This window comes from Anastrepha ludens, chromosome 2 (assembly GCF_028408465.1).
Source record: "Anastrepha ludens isolate Willacy chromosome 2, idAnaLude1.1, whole genome shotgun sequence".
Lineage (NCBI taxonomy): Eukaryota > Metazoa > Arthropoda > Insecta > Diptera > Tephritidae > Anastrepha > Anastrepha ludens.
This window is the reverse complement of record NC_071498.1, coordinates 173,229,454-173,247,396: the sequence shown is the minus strand read 5'-3', so window position 1 is coordinate 173,247,396 and position 17,943 is coordinate 173,229,454. Positions and strand designations below refer to the sequence as shown.

The window sequence follows — 17,943 nt, the reverse complement described above, 5'->3', positions numbered from 1 at the left end:
CGCCAATCTGCTTCCTTATAACATCTCTTTCCACGACATCGTGAGTAAGTAACACGTACGAATCAGCTAAAACAGGAAGGATTAGGAAGAAACAAATTTAAACTGTTTATTAAAACTCGCCAAGGCATGTTCTCGAACTATGTTTAACATGACTCCAACAACACTGATAATACTACAGACCCTTGTGCTCTATGTGAGATCTATTCAGATCAGCCAGATATACCTAACCTAAATTAGGGCGAAACTTCAATTGTAAAACTTAATTCTACCACCGGACACCCTATACATAGAGGGTTTGATTGAAAAGTAATGAGCCTTATTTTTTAAGCAGTTTTATTAAACCTTTTGGCTTATACAACTAATATTTTTCAAAATAGGACCCTTGTGCGTCAATACACCGCTGGTAGCGGTCCTTCCACTGCAGGAAATATTTTTTAAACTCATCCGCCGAAATCGCGTTCAATTCGGCTGTCACAGTTTTTTGGATCGCCTCGATGGAGTCGAAACGCCTCCCCTTCAGCTTTCTTTTCAGGCGCGGGAACAAGAAGAAGTCCGGAGGGGATAGGTCTGGGCTGTAGGGAGGGTGGGGAAGCACCGGAACCCCCATCTTGGTCAATGCAGAGGTGCAGAGGAAGGCGGTGTGCGCCGGCGCATTGTCGTGTTGAAGGGTTCAATTGCTGACGAGGTCGGGCCGAACCCGGGCGACGCGATTTTTCAGCCGAAGGAGCACTTCTTTGTAAAATGCCGCGTTTACAGTGCTTCCTGGATGTACAAACTTCTTGTGAACGATGCCTCGAGAGTCGAAAAAGATGATCAGCATGGTTTTGACCTAACACACTTTTAAAACAGCTTTCACGCGCGGAGCGATGTTGACTGCACCGCTGTTGCCAGCGAACTGCGGCCGGTTTCTAGTGGAAGGGGATGGTACAACGATCATTTTCCCCTACCAGCCGATTCGGTTGATCGCTTGGTAGACGCTCCGCGCGGGAAGGCTACTTAATTTTCAATCAAGCCCTGTATGAAAATGATTTCCTCACTTAAGCACTGATTAATCGCGCTTCATAATGCAAACTGTCATCGTTTAATTAGCAGCAGTGCGTGTGAATTTATAATTTTAGTAGAAGCTTAACCAAATTAATATTAATTATTATCCCAACATGGCTTTAAACTCTGAACAGTCACGAGTCAATGATCGGTGGGGCCGCACCAATCACAATAGAAATGGCGTGAACAAAAACAACAAGAAGCGCAACAACATCGGCTATTGATCATAATTGAGATCGAACTAATCAATTACCAAGATGATGCATTCAATAATGCCATCCATCAGTGCAAGCGTTCAAGCGCCAGGTGTGTGCCGAGAGCCACTAGGTGGGACTAAGCCAAATCGTACGATCGAAAAACGTACAGAAAATGAGGTAAAAATGTAGACAACAAATGACCATCGCATGATCACAACGCGCAGCGGCATATTGACAGATATGACACCGGTGTGACACCAGTATTGGTTTGGCTGGAATGTTTTTATTTTTGTTGCTGTTTACTGCCAATAACCAACACACGTGCGATAAACGCTTCAGATGATCTAAGAAGAAGCGAGAAAATAGGAAAAAAACAGTGAAACCAATTGCAGCTATGAATTATGCGATATTTTTATAACTTGTCAGTCATTCGCTCAGCTTCGACGATTCTACTTTATGATATGTATGTATGTATGTATATGCATATGTATTTGTTGGTTTGCTAGGCTTGCTTGGCTGACTATCGACTGCCAGATACTCCACCCTCCGGCTGATTTGATGCGGTTTGCTTAGGATTGTGCTGAGTGCGCAATCAATGGAAATACATACATACGTAAGTATATTTTTCATACGTGCATATGTATGTATGTATGTGTACATGTGCCAAATACATATACATACATACATATTTAGGCACATTTAGGCATCTTTACACACTTTTACACTCCTAGTACGATCACACAATTTTTCATTATTACACATTATTTCTGCACTTCTACACCTTTTCGCATAAAATGCTATTCTTCTTCCATTTATTTGCATTTGTTTTTATTTGATTGTTGTTATTTTTATGTGCACGATGCCTGGCTACCGTATGTGATGTTTGCGTATTCACTTGTATAGTAGCTGTGTCATTACTGCCGTTGTTGTTATTGTTGTTGTTGTTGCTATTCACGTTACCACCGCGCTGTGATTGTAGCGCGTGCTAGCTGCATTAGTCATCCAGACTATTAGCAGCCGCTAGCCAAGAAGACGCGCTGCCGCCGTCCGCCTTACTTCCACACTTGCACGCGCACGCCTGCCATACGACGAGCGTTTTGTGCAAAGTTCTTACACGAGAGCGTAAGCTCAAGCGTCCAGAAAAGGTGGCGACGATGACGACGGTGACGGTGAAGGCGACAATACACAGCGAGCCGCAGCAGGGCCGACGGTAGCACCGATTGTCATGCCAGTGTTCGCGCGAGCAAACGGATGACTAAGCCACGATCACCAGCCAGCCACCAGAATAGCGCCTAGTCAGTATTGCAAGAAGCTAGCAAACTAACTGAATAGCGTTTGCCAAGCAGTCTCAGCGTCAGCGTCAGCGTCACTGGCACTGCCATTGCCAGCAGCGTCAACAATTCTGCTAGTTAGCGGCAGCCAGCAGGGTAAATGTTCGCACAAAAAAATTACAGAGCAACATTTCAATTTGAACGTTTTACCTATGCGTATGTGCGCGTTGTTACCGTTTTTTGGCGAGCGCGCGCGGTAAAAGTGATCGCTTGAACGAGTTTACGCGTACGCGGCAAATTTTACAACCAAAACAAAATAGTGCATAAATACTACCAAATATAAGTGTACATAGAAAAATATATCCGTAGGCGCAAAGGACACTGAACACCTCGGCAGTCGACCATATCATGAAGTGGAACTGCGCCAAATCGAATTGAAAGTGCAAAAGGTGAATTGTGAATTGTGAAAAATTATTAAAGTGAATACGAAAACATTTCCGCAATGGTATTGGCAGTGGTTTTGTAAGAAAAAAATGTTTTTCAATGCTGTGCATAGTAAATTATGTGACCTCCAAAGAAACTGCAAAACTCAAAACAAAAAGCCGTGAAAAAGTGATTAAATAACTTAATAACAAAAGCAAAGAGTGGTTAGATAATCTGAGTTTTCGGGATGAATGGCGTGATTGGTGCCACCGAGCGCCTGTCATAGCAAAGCACAGTGTTTTTGCTGCCTTTTTATGTGCGATCTTTTTAGTGCTTTTGTTGTTGTTAATGCTTTTGTTATTGTACTACGACAAAAGTTTGATGTTTTTCTTAATTTTTAAATAAAAAGCGATTGTGCTTTAAATTCTTATTCCTCTTAACGCCAGCACAACTGTCTAGACAATTTTGTTTAACTTTGAAAACTACAACGGCGCTACACAAATTTCTTCTACCTCCGACAAACTTACGCAAATTAGGAATACCAACTGAATTAAGTAGTCGATTGAGCCGATTGAGTTCGTGCGTGACTACCACTCAGAGAACATAAGTTCGAGTCTCCGTGAAATACCAATTGAAGAAAAATTTTTCTAATAGCGGCCACCCCTCGGCAGGCAAAGGCAAACCTTCGAGTGTATTTCTGCCACAAAAAAGCTCCTCGTAAAAATATCTGCCGTTCCGAGTCGGCTTAAAACTGTAAGTTCCTCCATTTAGGCAATAACATCAAGACTCATCATGCCACAAATAGGAGGAGGAGCTCGGCCAAACACCCAAAAAGCATATAAGCGCCAATTCACCTGGTGAAATAACCACCGCACAACTGTGTTTTAATGTGTTTTAATTTATACTCCCAATTTACAATTTTTATCAAATCCTCAAATACCATTAAAAACAGTGCGGCTAATACAAATATATTCCGCCTTTAAAGCATAAAATATTGCGTTGTCCAGAAAGAAATTGCCGACTTTTTTAGGAGAAAGTAAATACATTTTTATTAAAACTTAGAATAAACTTTAATCCATTATATATTTTCCATTTTGTTCGCTAACCTTTTGCCATCCTTTCGGCAAATTCATTATTCCGCGCTCAAAGAACTTCTGGGCTTTATTTGCAAAAAATGAGCTAAGTCCGATTTTATAGCCTCGTCATTGCCGAAAGTTTTACCATTTAAGGAATTCTACAAAGACCGATACAAATGGTAGTCTGACGGTGAAAGGTCAGGGCTATATGGTGGACGCAACAAAAGTTCCCAGCCAAGCTCTCTCAGTTTTTGGCGAGTGACCAAAGATGTATGCGGTCGAGCGTTGTCCTGATGAACCTGATGACACCTTTACGATTGATCAATTCTGGTCGCTTCTTGTTGATAGCTGTATTCATTTTGTCCAATTGTTGGCAATACACATCCGAATTAATCGTTTGGTTCCTCTGAAGCAGCTCAAAATATAGTACCACATCCTTCCAGTCCCACCAAACTGACCGCATAATCTTCTTTTGGTGAATATCAGCCTTTGAACTGGTTTGTGGCACTTCATCATGCTGGGACCATGATCGTTTTCTATTGACGTTATTCTAAGCAATCCATTTTTCATCACCAGTGATACTCCGCTTCAAAAACGGTTCGACTTCATTGCGTTTAAGATGCATATCACAAGCGTTGATTCGGTTTGTTAAATGAATTTCTTTCAATTCATATGGTACCCAAATATCAAGCTTTTTTACCAGTTCAAGACTCTTTATATGCTCATGAACGGTTGATTTTGTTATATTTAACTTCTCTGCAATCTCACGCAAAGTTACATGACGATCCAATTCGATTAAAGCCTTGATAATGTCTTCGTCGACATCCCTTGGCCGACCTGAACGTGACTCATCTTTAAGAGAAAAATTTCCAGAACGGAATTTGATAAACCAATTTCGACACTGACTTTCTTTTGAGGCTTTATCAGCATACAAATCACGCAACCTTTTAACAATCCTCTCTGCGCTTTTGCCTTTATGGAAATAATAAAGTAAAATATGACGAAAATGGTCTTTTGTGGGCTCCATATAAAAATTGACGCCAAACTAAAGTGGCAGCTAATAACTGTCAAAAGAAAAAAATTAAAAAAAAAAAAATAGTCACAAGCTGACGGAGAAGCAATAGCATACATTTTGAAAATTTTTAGAGTCCAATCGTCAAATATCGCACTAACAGCTGATACGCCATGCTCTCGCATATTCGGCTACGGCGATCGCACTTATAAATATCCGATTGCCATTATGGGTTGCTACTTTTACGTATATCATATAACGCAGTGTATTAAGAAGGGTGCGTCATCCTTTAGTTTGTCTTCAAATCACAAGTTATTTTGACATTGAATGCTATTTCATGCGTGAGGAAACGTGAGGAAAACTCTGTGTTCTACAATACAAGGAGTGGCAAATAAGTGCCGAAATTCGTCAAAAAATTCAAGAAAATTAAGTTACTACGAACATTTTCTTATCGACCTTCACAGTAGTAACCCTCCAACTCTACATAATGACTCCAAAGTTGCTTCCATGATTGGACGCACCTTGGTAATACTTCGAATACATAACTGGTGTATCTCAAGTAAATCCTGTGTTGTCCAAACTATGCGCTTATTATAAAGAAGTTTCGGTCAAGGAAGTTGCATCTCGGCGACTATACACCTCCTGTTTGGGGCGTGCGTCTTTATGTTTTCCACAAATGGAGAGGCCTACAGTTTTAAGACGACTCTGAATGGCCGCTGGTTTTTATGAGGAGCTTTTTTCAAAGCAGAAATACACGCGAAGGTGTGCCATTGCCTGCCGAGGGGGCGATCGTTATTAGAAAAAACTTTTTCTATCACTTGGCGTTTCATGAACGGAGATTCAAACCTACGCCAACCTATTCGGCTGCGGTGACCGCCAATAGCCCTCGATAGTATAGTGGTTAGTAAGCTCGCCTCTCATCCCGACGATTATGTTAACAAAAATTTGATCGAAAACCCAGCAAATGCCAATGAATTTTTTCGAATATGTTGCTTTAAATGCCATTCCTGTAAAAAAGCCATTATTATTGACTTTTTGTGAGCTGAAATCGATGATGTGAATTGGGAGGAGTTTTGGATTCGCCAAGATAGTGCAACATGTGCCAAAACGCATTAAACAATAAATATGCACTCATTAATTGAGTTAACATCCGTCTTGGCGATGCCCATTGGTTATCTCGAAACTGCGACTGGACTCCCTTAAACTTTTTTCAGGTTATCGTTAATAGCCGATGTTACATGGATGTTTTAGAAATTAACCACATCTTAGGAACAAAGAGCGGTTGAGATATTTGCGAGTTAGGGCCGAGAAAAATTTACATAGCCTTGGAAAATTTACAGGCTACTGCAAGGTCAGCCGAATAAAAATATATTTTAAAATCATTTTGAGGATTTTTAATTAAAAAAAAACTTTAATATTTCGGCGAACAGTTCGTGGTTCCATCTAATTCGATGTGCATCATTCAAGCAAATCGGCCTATAGATCTTTCGATTAATTTTTCTCTCGAAAGCTCTTAATAACCGCCCATCGCTGTCTGTCAATGTCCAGTAAGACCAGGAGGATGAGTGATTGATAGAGCTTCTTTTCGTGCATGGAGAGAGGGCTATACTTTTCATTTTTTTTTTTTTATTAATTTGCTAGAAAGAGTTATTCTCCGCTGGATCTCTTAGCTGACTTTGTTGTTGGTGTAAATGCTAGATCCTAGGTAGACAAAGACTTTGACTACGCCGAGCTCGTACTTGTCAATCGCCATCTGCTGTCCAATATACATAGACCTTTTGGTTCTTAGCACAAGGTACTTTAGATTGTCTTCGGAAGACCCACTCAACGGGATTATTTTTTCAAGGCTGGAGAAAGTTGCACTGACTGCCTGACGCTGACGTCAAAAGCCTTTAATACAGAACACAATTCTCAGCATCGCATGCCGAAAACATCTTCAAAAATCAATTCGATTTTTGAGCAAATTTACAGCAAAGTTCAAGGCCTCGATGCTTTTCCATTTTTATTGCTTGCAAGATTTACACTTAAGACAATCCTATACATAAATAAATAAATCATCCAGTGGAGCCCGGAATGAAAAGTTTAATCGAATGGCTCGATATATATTTATATAAAGTGATCAATTTAGAGGTCTCGGATTTTAAATTTAAATAATTAAATTAAAAAAACGGAAATTCAAATTGATTGGGCAATCTTAATTATTTTTGTGTAGAACCATTCATGATATTTATTTTTTAAAGATAATCCCTTTCGAATGTTGGTCGCAACTGCGAACCATCGGCCATCCGTAAACACCCATTTTGAATGACTCGCTGATGGACTTCGATATCTTAGGTCGGTATTTCGTGAATGAGTTTAGTAATGTTGGCCTCCAATGCCTCAATCGAAACTGGGTTCTCCACAAAGCATTTAGACTTTACATATCCCCAGAAATAAAAGTTCAAAGGTATCATATCACATATGTTGATGGCCAATCCACTGGTTCGAGACGAGAGGGAAATTGCTCACCGAAACGATGACGCAGTAAATCCACTGCTTAACGGGCTGTATGGAAAGTAGCGCCGTTTTATTGGAACCAAATGTTGTGGAGGTCACTGGCTCCAATTTCCGACATCAAAAGGTCGTTTGTTATGGTGCGATAGCGTTCGCCATTTACTGTTACATTGAGGTCAGCCTCGTCTTTGAAGAAATATGGGCCGATGACTCCTTTTTCAATGGATGTAATGGCTGTTCTTGAATGGCTTCGAGTTGCTTTCCAGCCGTACCCATTAAGCAAAAAAGGGGCCTCATCGCCATACACCATAAGTTGGCCTGAGCGCGCTATGAACACTTCTCACAGAGCGTCGATTTTCGTAATCCAATGGTACGATTTGTAAACGTTGTTGAAGCGTAGTTCTTTCCACGTTGAAATGTCAATGAATACTGAAAAAATTATGTATATAGTTGGACAGTAGGCACGCATGGTCTGTCAAAATGGTAATTCCAATCTATTCACTCTTTGCATATGTATAATTAGTGCTTACATCCTTTATTGGCTGAGTTGCACGTCTTAATATTTTGCCACAAATGACGGGGCCTACAGTTTTAAAATGAATCCGAAAGACAAATGATTTTTTATGAGTAGCTTTTTCATGACAGAAATACACTCGAAGATTTGTCATTGCCCGCCGAAGGGCCACTGCTATTAGAAAAAACTTTTTCTACCGTTTCAGCAACTTAACTATCTATTAGGAGTGACGCGACAGTGTTGAAGAAAATCGAACACCTAACTGGTTTTCTACAAAACCAGGAAAAAGTCAACACCAAAATTCCCGAAGATATGGTGGGTGTTTGTAATTTCATTATCTACAATCAACAAAGGTGATCAGACGAATTTAAAAGGGCAGGGACTGCCGCTATAGAAGAAAATGTAAAAAAAATTGAGAAACTTTGACTAGTTGATACGAAGAAAGGTTACGCCAATAGCAGAGAAGACTAACCTATCCACTGGTACACCCTATTTTTGATTTGACTGGTTTTAGATGACAGAAAGAGAGTTCAAGGTGAGTACTGCGAATACTCACGGCACCTCATAAACAAGTGCGAGTGGAGTGTTGTAGAAAGTTTTTGGAGATCACGGCCACAGTGATTAGATCGTCTCTCGGCAGCCTTTCTGTCATGAAAATTATCATCATTCTCAAAACACCATCTGCCGTTCAGAGGCGGCATGAAACTGAAGATCTCTTCATCTGTGTGAAACAACTAGACACACGCCATAAATTATAGAGTGAAACCGACCAAACACGCAAAAAAGTGTGGAAATTGACTGCAGATGCCTAGCTTGTTTACGACAATACTCTGATTTATACAGCGCGTGCTTCACGAAATTGTGCCGTCAAAGAAATCAATCGCGCATACCTGGCCACTAATGATTTTCTTGTTTTCCCGAATTCTTCTTCTTCTTCATAGCATCATAGTCTTTAGTGAACCATTGCTTCATTCACACACAACCTTGCGACATCTACCTCTATCTAAGGCTACCTCCTTTCACCGCCGCACGTTTAGTTTTTCAAGTTCAACTTCTACGTCTTCAAGACATCTCTTTCTGGGGCGTCCTCTTCTTCGGGCTCCAACAGGGCGTAATTCAACTGTCCAAGCCGTCGCATCCTCTGAGATTTCATAAATTTTATCACAGTTTCGTATTTTGCTAAAAGTTCCAGTTCATGATTCTAATTCGATAGGTACCGTCTTGCAGTCTTACAAGTCCATATATTTTTCGCAATATTTTTCTATCAAATACCATTAGTTGATTAAAGTCAGTAGTTTTTAGCGTCCTGAATTGAAAAAAAGAAATCTTCGAGGGTAGTGAAAAATTTATTTCTAGATATAACAAGTGCGTTGAGGCTTCTGGAGATTATGTTGAAAAATAAAGATATACAGAATTTGTCTCCAGTTATTTTTCTCTAGAATTCCTCATTACAGACAGTCTTTATAACAGAACAGTTTTAACGACCGAACAAATTTCATGCACACAGATTTTGCATTAATGCGAATACTACGTTGCAAGCCATTTTGAACAAAAAATCTCTAATAAACTGACCAAATTCAAAAGAATCCCAAGAAAGCAGGGAAAGGAAAGCTCAGAAACGAAAAATTTCCTTTTTTAAAATAACTCAAAATATCTGTTAAAGGAACTAAACTTAAATAAAAAAGTATATTTTATTTTTTACCTCCAAACATAACGACAGTAAGGCAACCCTTTGATTAAGATATACAAGTCCAAAATAAACAAGACTGAGTTAAAATAGAAACTACAGGGGCTTTCTTCTGATAACTTCAAGTTTATTTATTCAAAATAGTCCCCTCTGGTCTCGATACACTGTTTTGCGCGCTCTAAAAGTTTATCAGGATGTCGGTACAAGCCTTTTGGATGTTCTCTACGGACGCAAAACGTATTACTTTTATGGCCAAATGCAATTTTCCGATGAGGTAGAAGTCACAGAGAGCCATATCAGGCGAATACGTTGAGTGATTGATGGTTAAAATGCGATTTCCAGTCAAAAAATCAGTCACAAGAGCGGATCGATGAGATGGTGCATTGTCATGCAATAAGCACCAGCTTCCTCCTTCGCGGTATTCAGGGCGCATTGGACAAATGGGATGCAACAAACGCTTCAAAACACCAAGATAGAAAATTGGATTGACGATTTGGCTCATTGGCACGAACTCCTTGTGGACAATTCACTTTGAATCGTAGAAGTAAATGAGCATCGACATGATTTTTGACTTCTCCAAACGCGATTTTTTGGGTGGTGACTCGTCTGAGGCTTTCCATTCGGTTTGACACTTAGTTCCAGGTGCATGCGGTAAAGGAAGTTCTCGTCTTATCTCGCCTCTTTAATGAGGTCTTTCGAGTGTTGAATTCTGAGCAATTTTTGGTCCTCAGTTAATTTGTGCGAAATAAAACATGCACAGACCCTTCGTAAGGCCAAATGATCAGTTAAAATGCGAGAAATCGATGTTTTGGATATATTCAACTCCGATTCCATGAATTTCAATGATGATTTCGTTACATTTTTTATAAATTTACGAACAATTTCGATGGAGTTTTCGGTGATTACTGATTTTGGGCGTATGTTCATTGTTATTTATGTCCTCACAACCATCTCTGAAACGTGTAAACCGCTCATAAACTCTGGCACGAGATAGACAATCATCGCCATCAACTTGTTTCATCAACTCAAATGTTTCGGTAAATGTTTTATCGATTTTGAAATAAAATTTGATATTAGCTCTTTGTTCGAAACTCATTTTTGTACCGATGACACAAACATACAGACACTTTAGACGCATTCACTCACTTAGTCGCTTCCACTGAACCGAAGCTTTTACATTAAATGAGCACCTAACATCAGTTCTTTTAAAAAATACTACAGTAGTTGGAACTGTGTATGTATTTAATTAGAGCATCTCGAGATAAAGTAGAGGCTGATTCCGTTAAGAAGGATTTTCAGAAATTGATGATGGTTGGTTGGTTGGTTAAAGTGGTGATTCTTCCAGAATCCAACTAGCGCTTCCGCGCCATTTTGTTGCCACATCCTCGTTACCAACTTGTTTACCAGTTATTTACGGCATGACTATATCCAGTCTGTGCGGTTTAAGAACCTTATTAGGTTGTTGACGTCTCAGCCAGACAGTTGTTCGAGATTCTCGAACAGCGGTCGGCCCAGGGTTAACATTCTGTCCCTCCAAGGGCAGGGCACTCACAGAGGAAATGGAAGATATCCTCCTTTTCCTCCGGTTGCTTACAACCGTGACAGTATGTATTGTGAGGGATACCCATTTTGGCTGCCTGCTCTCCGATAGACCAAAAGCCAGTTATGACTGCCGTTAGTCTCCAGGCGTCCCGTCGTTTCATGCTTATTAATGTCGACGACTGCTTGAGGTTGTAGGTGGGCCATAACGTCCTGCTGATTTTGCATTTCGTCTGGTCTTTCCACCTACAATTCGCGATTCGGAGGTATTTTTGGGAAATTGTACTCTTGACTGCGCCTAATGGTGTGATTACCGATTCTGCAAGAGCATTACTCTTGCCAGTTCATGTGCTTTTTCGTAACCTTCAATGTTCCGATGTCCCGGGACCCAAATTAAGGTAACTTTATGGTTTTCACTCAAGATAATGAGGCTATTCCTGCTTTGTTCCACCACTTAAGATGTTGTAGTAGCCGAACCCAGTGCCTGGATTGCAGCTTGGCTATCCGAAAGAATAGCGATATTGCCCTTAAAAGAGAAATCTCTGATTAGTAGCCTACAGGCTTCCCCAACTGCCAGAACTTCCGCCTGGAAGACACTGCTGGTATTAGGGAGACGCACAGATTTCTCAATTTTAAGTCTGTGAGAGTCTATCCGATTTTGATCACAAAGATGACTTTCCACTGACAATTTATGCTAAAGAAAGATTTTAAATTTTATAAAAATGTCTGCATTGAAAACAATAATTTTGAAATGAAATTTGAAGAACAAAGCGATACTCGTATTATGGACATAAGTGATTAGGAAGAATAATCTAACCAAGAAATAAGTGAGCCCATAACATCGTAGGTCAACATAGCCTGATTATCAAAATTGTAACGAAAATATCGAGAGCCATAAGTCAGTCATGTTGAATCAAATTATTAGAAAAAATGTTGATTCAAAGCAGTATTGCACAGTGGACTTTATATATGCATATACATAAGTATATAAGTATGTAATAATAACATGTATGTTTGCATATATAATTTTCATTATTAAATATTCATAATTTCGTACAACATATTAAATAAACGGCAATTTTCCTACCCCTTAAGCGAACAAAAACACTGAGACGGTGAGCGTTCTGGCTATGAGGAATTTCACTGTACGTGCATGCATATGTATGTGTATGCATTCTCTATAGTCGTTCGTCATTATGTTCAATACCACCGCACTTTACTTCGCACTCCCAGGCAGGATAGACAAACACAGACACTGAAATATTATTTGAATTTGATATTTACATTTTGGCTGGGCAGTTGTTAAATCGTCTAAAACCTTTTCGACTAATTCACTAATCAGCAAGAATTAGAAAAGGAAAAAATAACCAAAACGATATTAGTGCCACCGCCATTTCGGCAGCGCCACCGCCCGCTGCTCAGTACATTCAACAACACACTTGTGGCCGATTATTTCGTTTGAGCTGTAGTTTACCGGACTCTAAGCTGTTTTGCAGTACGCCACGGCGACGTCAACTCTGGCGTAACTAAATTTGCGTTGTTGTCGTTGAGTCCAGTCGCAGGCAATAACAGAGGCAGAGGCAGCGTCAAGCCAAGACGAGTCGTGGGCTGCGCGCTACGGCGGTATTGGTATTGACGTTGGCGCCATTATCCGGCTGTATCGTCCACCATCGTTGTCGTCGCTGTCGCCGTCGTCGTCGTCGCCACCACTGCCGCCACTGCTTGGACCCATGCTTATCAAATTTCAGTTTTCATTTCGAATTTTAATTCAATTTTGTCTGTGCTGCAGTAAGGAAGGAAGTGGTGGAAGTTTCTGATCACTGAAGGTACACACCAGAAGGTGATCGTAGTTTGTCGTACTAAAATTGTCGTAATTCTCGTAAACGCATAGAGGGGCTGTATATATTTGACAGTGACAGCGTATTGGCGTTGGTGGGGTTGTGTTTTGGGTAATTTCGCTCGCACATATGCATGTATGTATGTATGTGAATGAGTGTCTCCCCTCTTGCGTGTTTTTGTGAAATATGTAATTCGTGTTTCGCTAAGCGTATTTTTTGTTTGTTTGCCATTCGCAAGTCGACGCCGCGTTCGTGCGCGCATATCGGGAACGCGCGTCAACCCCGGCACTCGTGCGCTCAAGCGCGTTCAACCAACCACCGCCACTCAAGTCGCGCTCGTAGTTGTGGGGAGATCAATGCACGCACGCGCCTTTTTCGCAAAAAAGCCAAAACCACATCAGTTTTTATATTCGTATTGAATGTTTTTGTTGTGTGCGCTGTGCGCTTTTTCTACAGCCTTTTCGAAGCTGCACTTAAAAACAGGGGAAATAAAGTAAACGCAGTAGTAGCCATTTTTGGCAAAGGCCAAAACATATAAATTATTGTGAGATACGAGTGGGTACCTTAACTTTATTTTGTATTATTTCCCTTTGGAATTCAAACTCAGGTGGTCGCATATATTATATATACATACATGTACAACAACAAAAGCAGCAAGAAGGAGAAGAAGAACAATAGGCGCTAAAGGAATATAAATACTTGAAATATAAAAGTGAAGGAGCAGGCAGAAAATTAATTGCAACCAAAACAAAAACCAAAAGTGCAAACCAGCAAAACAAAAGTAAACAAAACGTACACAAACAATTTTATTGTGCAAAAAGTGAATGAGTATTGTGTGGGTGAAGCATTTAAGGCTCGTGCACAGCTGCAGCATTCGAGTTGCAAGCGACAGAAAAAGGAGTGTTCGCGCCGCAAGTGTGCCAAACCGAGCGAAAAAAGGCGAAAAAGGTGAAAAAGGCAATGACAAAAAAAATTCAGTTAACAAGATACGAAACAGCAACCATAAATAAATATCAGGCAAAAAATATCCAAAAATAACAAATAAAAAAAGCTTAAAGTGTGTTTGTGTGTAGCGTTCGTGCTACAAATTAGTCAGCACAAAAAATGCATAGCAGCAGCAGCAACAACAACAGTAATAACAACAACAACAACGGTGCCTACAAAAGCGAGTACAACAGCTGGCATAGTAATGGCAACGCGATGACCGCGGCGCTGTTGCAACAGCACCAGCAACAGCAACAGCAGCACGTGCACCAATTGTTGCAACAACAACAAATGCAGCAGCAACAGCAACAGCAACAACTACAGCAACAGCAACAGCAGGCGCGCATTAGCAACTGGATTTGTGATACGAATCGCACACATCACTCGCTTGTGCATAACAACAATATCAGCAATAGTAGCAACAACATTTGTGGCCAACAACAACAACAACAACAACAGCAACTACATGCTGCATATATGCAGCACCAACAGCCATATGCAAATTATCCCCAACCTGTGCCCACCCCTCATCCCCAGTTGCCCCAGCCACACCAGCAACAACAGCGACAAAATCAGCAACAACACCAATCTACATGTGCCGCTGCTGTTACAACCACTTCAACCAACAATTGCTACTACGCACCGCGCATGCAACAACAACTGCTTAATCAGCAGCAATTGTCGCCACAAACTCAACACCAACACCAACAACAACAGCGTTCGCCACAGCAGCAGGTGCCAACACCAATGCGTTCGCCATACCAAGCTGTTGCTGCTAGTCCCCAACCTCATCCACATTCCCCTTCGCCCGTGCCGTCGCACACGGCCACACGCACACTTCAGCAACAATTAGCGGCTGCAGCAGTGGCGGCGGCTGCAGCCCGCAATGTAACGCAACAACACCACCAGGCGACCCAGCATCAGCACCATCAGCAGCAACACCTTCAACAACGGGTAAGTGTCCGAGGGGCAATGCCACACATTGTTTAAGCGACGGCTAATTTACCCAGCCGCATCTGCATTCTGATTTGTCGACTTGATGGCGACGGACATCGAGCTTGATTGCCTCTTTGTTGTTTCTTTGTTTCTTTATTTTTTCTTTGTTTTCACCTAAGTGTTGACTTTCTTTATGTTCTCGTTAATGTATGTACGTATGCATGTGTTCGTGTTCGTATGTATATGATTACAACACGTTTCTTCGTGGTTTACGCCCATTTAATGGGTGGTGCTTAAAACAGATAAACAAATAGTTTGTTGTTGCATTGAATTAAAGTCTAAACGAAAATGTTTCTGTTAAGCGAACAAAAGGAGGAGCCTTAGATCCATTTGTTATTCATAGACTTGTCAAAATGCTAAAATTTATATGTACGAATACGCGGATATATCCTATACTGGGTGACATATATTTGCATGAAAACTGTAGGTATTTGCAATTATGAATTTTTCACGCTGTTTGCGTGCTACAAAATTATTACATAAAACTCTTTAAATTGCAGTATTAGAATCGGAGATTCTCTTAATTACAAAAAAAAATTAAATTAAAAAAAATTAAATTAAATTAAAATTAAAAATTGATGTCGAATATAATTCCGGAGTTATGCTTCATTTTAAAGGGAAAATTCTTAGATTTCTTTTAAAAATTATTACAGAAAAACAAAATTGTCGAAAGTTCAACAAATTTTTTTTAAATAAAAAAATATATTTTTATTATTTATTTAGTTGATCAAAATTTTTTTTAAATAAAAAAATATTATTATTATATTTTCTCGAAAATTAAATTTTTTAATATTTGTTTTTTTATTTTCAAGTTTTTTTTGTTGTAAAATACACAAAAAGGCTTAGCTTTCAATTGAGCATAATGAAAAAAAAAATCAAAATTGTTGTAGTTTGAAAAATAAAAATTATTTAAAAAAAATTTCAATAAAAAAATAATCAGAATTTTCGAAGGTCGACAATTTTTTTAATATAAAAAGGAAACATATTTTTCTTTTAATAAAAAAAAAATTTTAGTTAAAAAAATCGCATATATTTTTTTTTTTGTTTTTAATTTTTTTTTCCAGTCTCTGTGTTTTGGTGTTTGCAAAATGCGGGAAAATCCTATATTAGGCCGACAATTATTTTACTTACAATTTCAAAATGAAAAGGATTGCAAAACTTAACTTTCAATCGGACATAATTAAAAAAAACAAAATTGTCATGTTTTAAAAAAAAATTTTTAAATAAAAAAAAAAATTATTTAAAAAAGTATAGTGAATTTGCAAGCAGATTAAAAAAAATTGTTTCGAAGTTTAAAAAAAAAATTTTTAAAAACTAAAAAAAAAAATAAGAATTATTTGCATAATTAATTTTTTTTGTATTTTCAAATTAAATGTTTTCGTTTGCAAAATACGTGGAAAATCCTATCATAAACATTTATCTTGTTTTTTCTTTAACCAACAATTATTATACTTATTGAAATTGAAAGCAAAAATATCTAAATTTTAATGACAACAACCCTAAAATCTTGGGATTGTATAAATCGAAAAAATGTGCAATGGTAACAAAATTTGAATTTTTGGTTATCACTTCGAAGTGATTAACCTCGTTTGACAGCATATGGGCCTCTAAATATGAATTCAGCCTACCAAATTTTCCGTTTAATATTTTCTTTCTCTTAAGCAATTTTTCACTGCATGGAAAATAGTAATAACAAATAAGGAAAACTGTTAGGACTCATCAAGATGCGGAGTCTCTATTTAGACTTTCAGTTATTTAACTATTTCAAAATGTAGCCACGACGGCCGGAATCTCGTTCATACCTGCAAGCTTAACTTTAATTTGTTATGAAATGCTGCTGTAGAAGTGAGAGAAAACTATTTTTTTTTTTATCTCCTTTTTTTATTATTTTTTATTCTTATTCTTATTATTATATTTCTTCAAAATTACATGCGCACAAGATTAAGGTTGAAAAAAATTTCTGAATACTCCTGTATTAAATTTTTGCGCAGCCTTTCTCAGTCCGATGCGTACCACGCAGTACCGAACTCTAAACGCATTTGCTCACAGCTATGTTTTTCAAGCAGGTCGAACTCAGAGCTCGAACAAATCTGGACCGGTTGACTTGTAATGATATACAAAATTTACTCGGCCACAACTTCTATTCATAATTACATTGTGCATGGGAATATGGATGAGTCTTCTCAATATGTTACGAAGTTGGTTTTGTAAACAATTTCGAGATAATTTGATAATTTTTTAAAAGATCTTAGACTTTTTTTAAATGCTCCGTTTTCACTAATATCGATAAATCAAAAATTATACTGTACCTCTGTGGTTTCTTAATTTAAAAGAAATAACAAAAATTTCAAAAATAGTAAGGAATTTCACACCGAATTTGTTGGTTAGTACTCATTTCTCAGTATTCTTCGTGACTGCCATACAGTCGGTGATGGATCGAAGTACAATGTGACTCTACAGTCAAAGTTGACAAATTTAAAGTGGGGGATCCAATAGGGCGATCAATTTTTAACATTCGCTCCTTCTTGCCGATAATGTACACTTTGAGGTTTTCGAGGTTACTGATTACGAATTTGAATTCATATTTTAAAAATTCAAAAGGGCGGGCAAAATCTTTCAAAACTGCGACCAGAGTTTACAGTGAATAGTAAGAAAAACATATTTATCGCATTTTATTTTAAATTCGTTTATTTGGATTATACAATCGTATTGAAGGACTCAAAGAAAATCATTTTCGTTCACCCGAAAGTCGATTCCACCTTACCGGAACGGCCCTGAATTATATGTGGCCGAGAACTGCTAGTTCAGCAGCATTGCCGAAAAATTTATGCAGATATTTGTATGCTGTTATAACAACAACAAAATCATT

At 38.8% G+C, this 17,943-nt stretch overlaps 1 protein-coding gene across 2 annotated transcripts; it reads left to right on the top strand.

Annotated features, from left to right (window-relative positions):
• The first annotated feature begins 2,622 nt into the window (after positions 1–2,622).
• Positions 2,623–15,582, top strand: LOC128855882 (myb-like protein AA). Of its 2 annotated transcripts, none has more exons than XM_054091098.1 (2): positions 2,623–2,961; positions 13,749–15,582. In XM_054091098.1, the coding sequence occupies exon 2, from the start codon at positions 14,199–14,201 to the stop codon at positions 15,066–15,068; it is 870 nt and encodes a 289-aa protein (XP_053947073.1). In that variant the 5' UTR covers positions 2,623–2,961; positions 13,749–14,198; the 3' UTR covers positions 15,069–15,582. The 2 variants fall into 2 exon arrangements, with proteins under 2 accessions (XP_053947073.1, XP_053947072.1); XM_054091097.1 differs by having other exon boundaries at positions 2,624–2,961; positions 13,702–15,582.
• Positions 15,583–17,943: the final 2,361 nt, after the last annotated feature.

Bases quoted from the DNA above. Each gene is read 5' to 3' on its own strand.
- LOC128855882 (XM_054091098.1), top strand. From the start codon at position 14,199: ATGCATAGCAGCAGCAGCAACAACAACAGTAATAACAACAACAACAAC.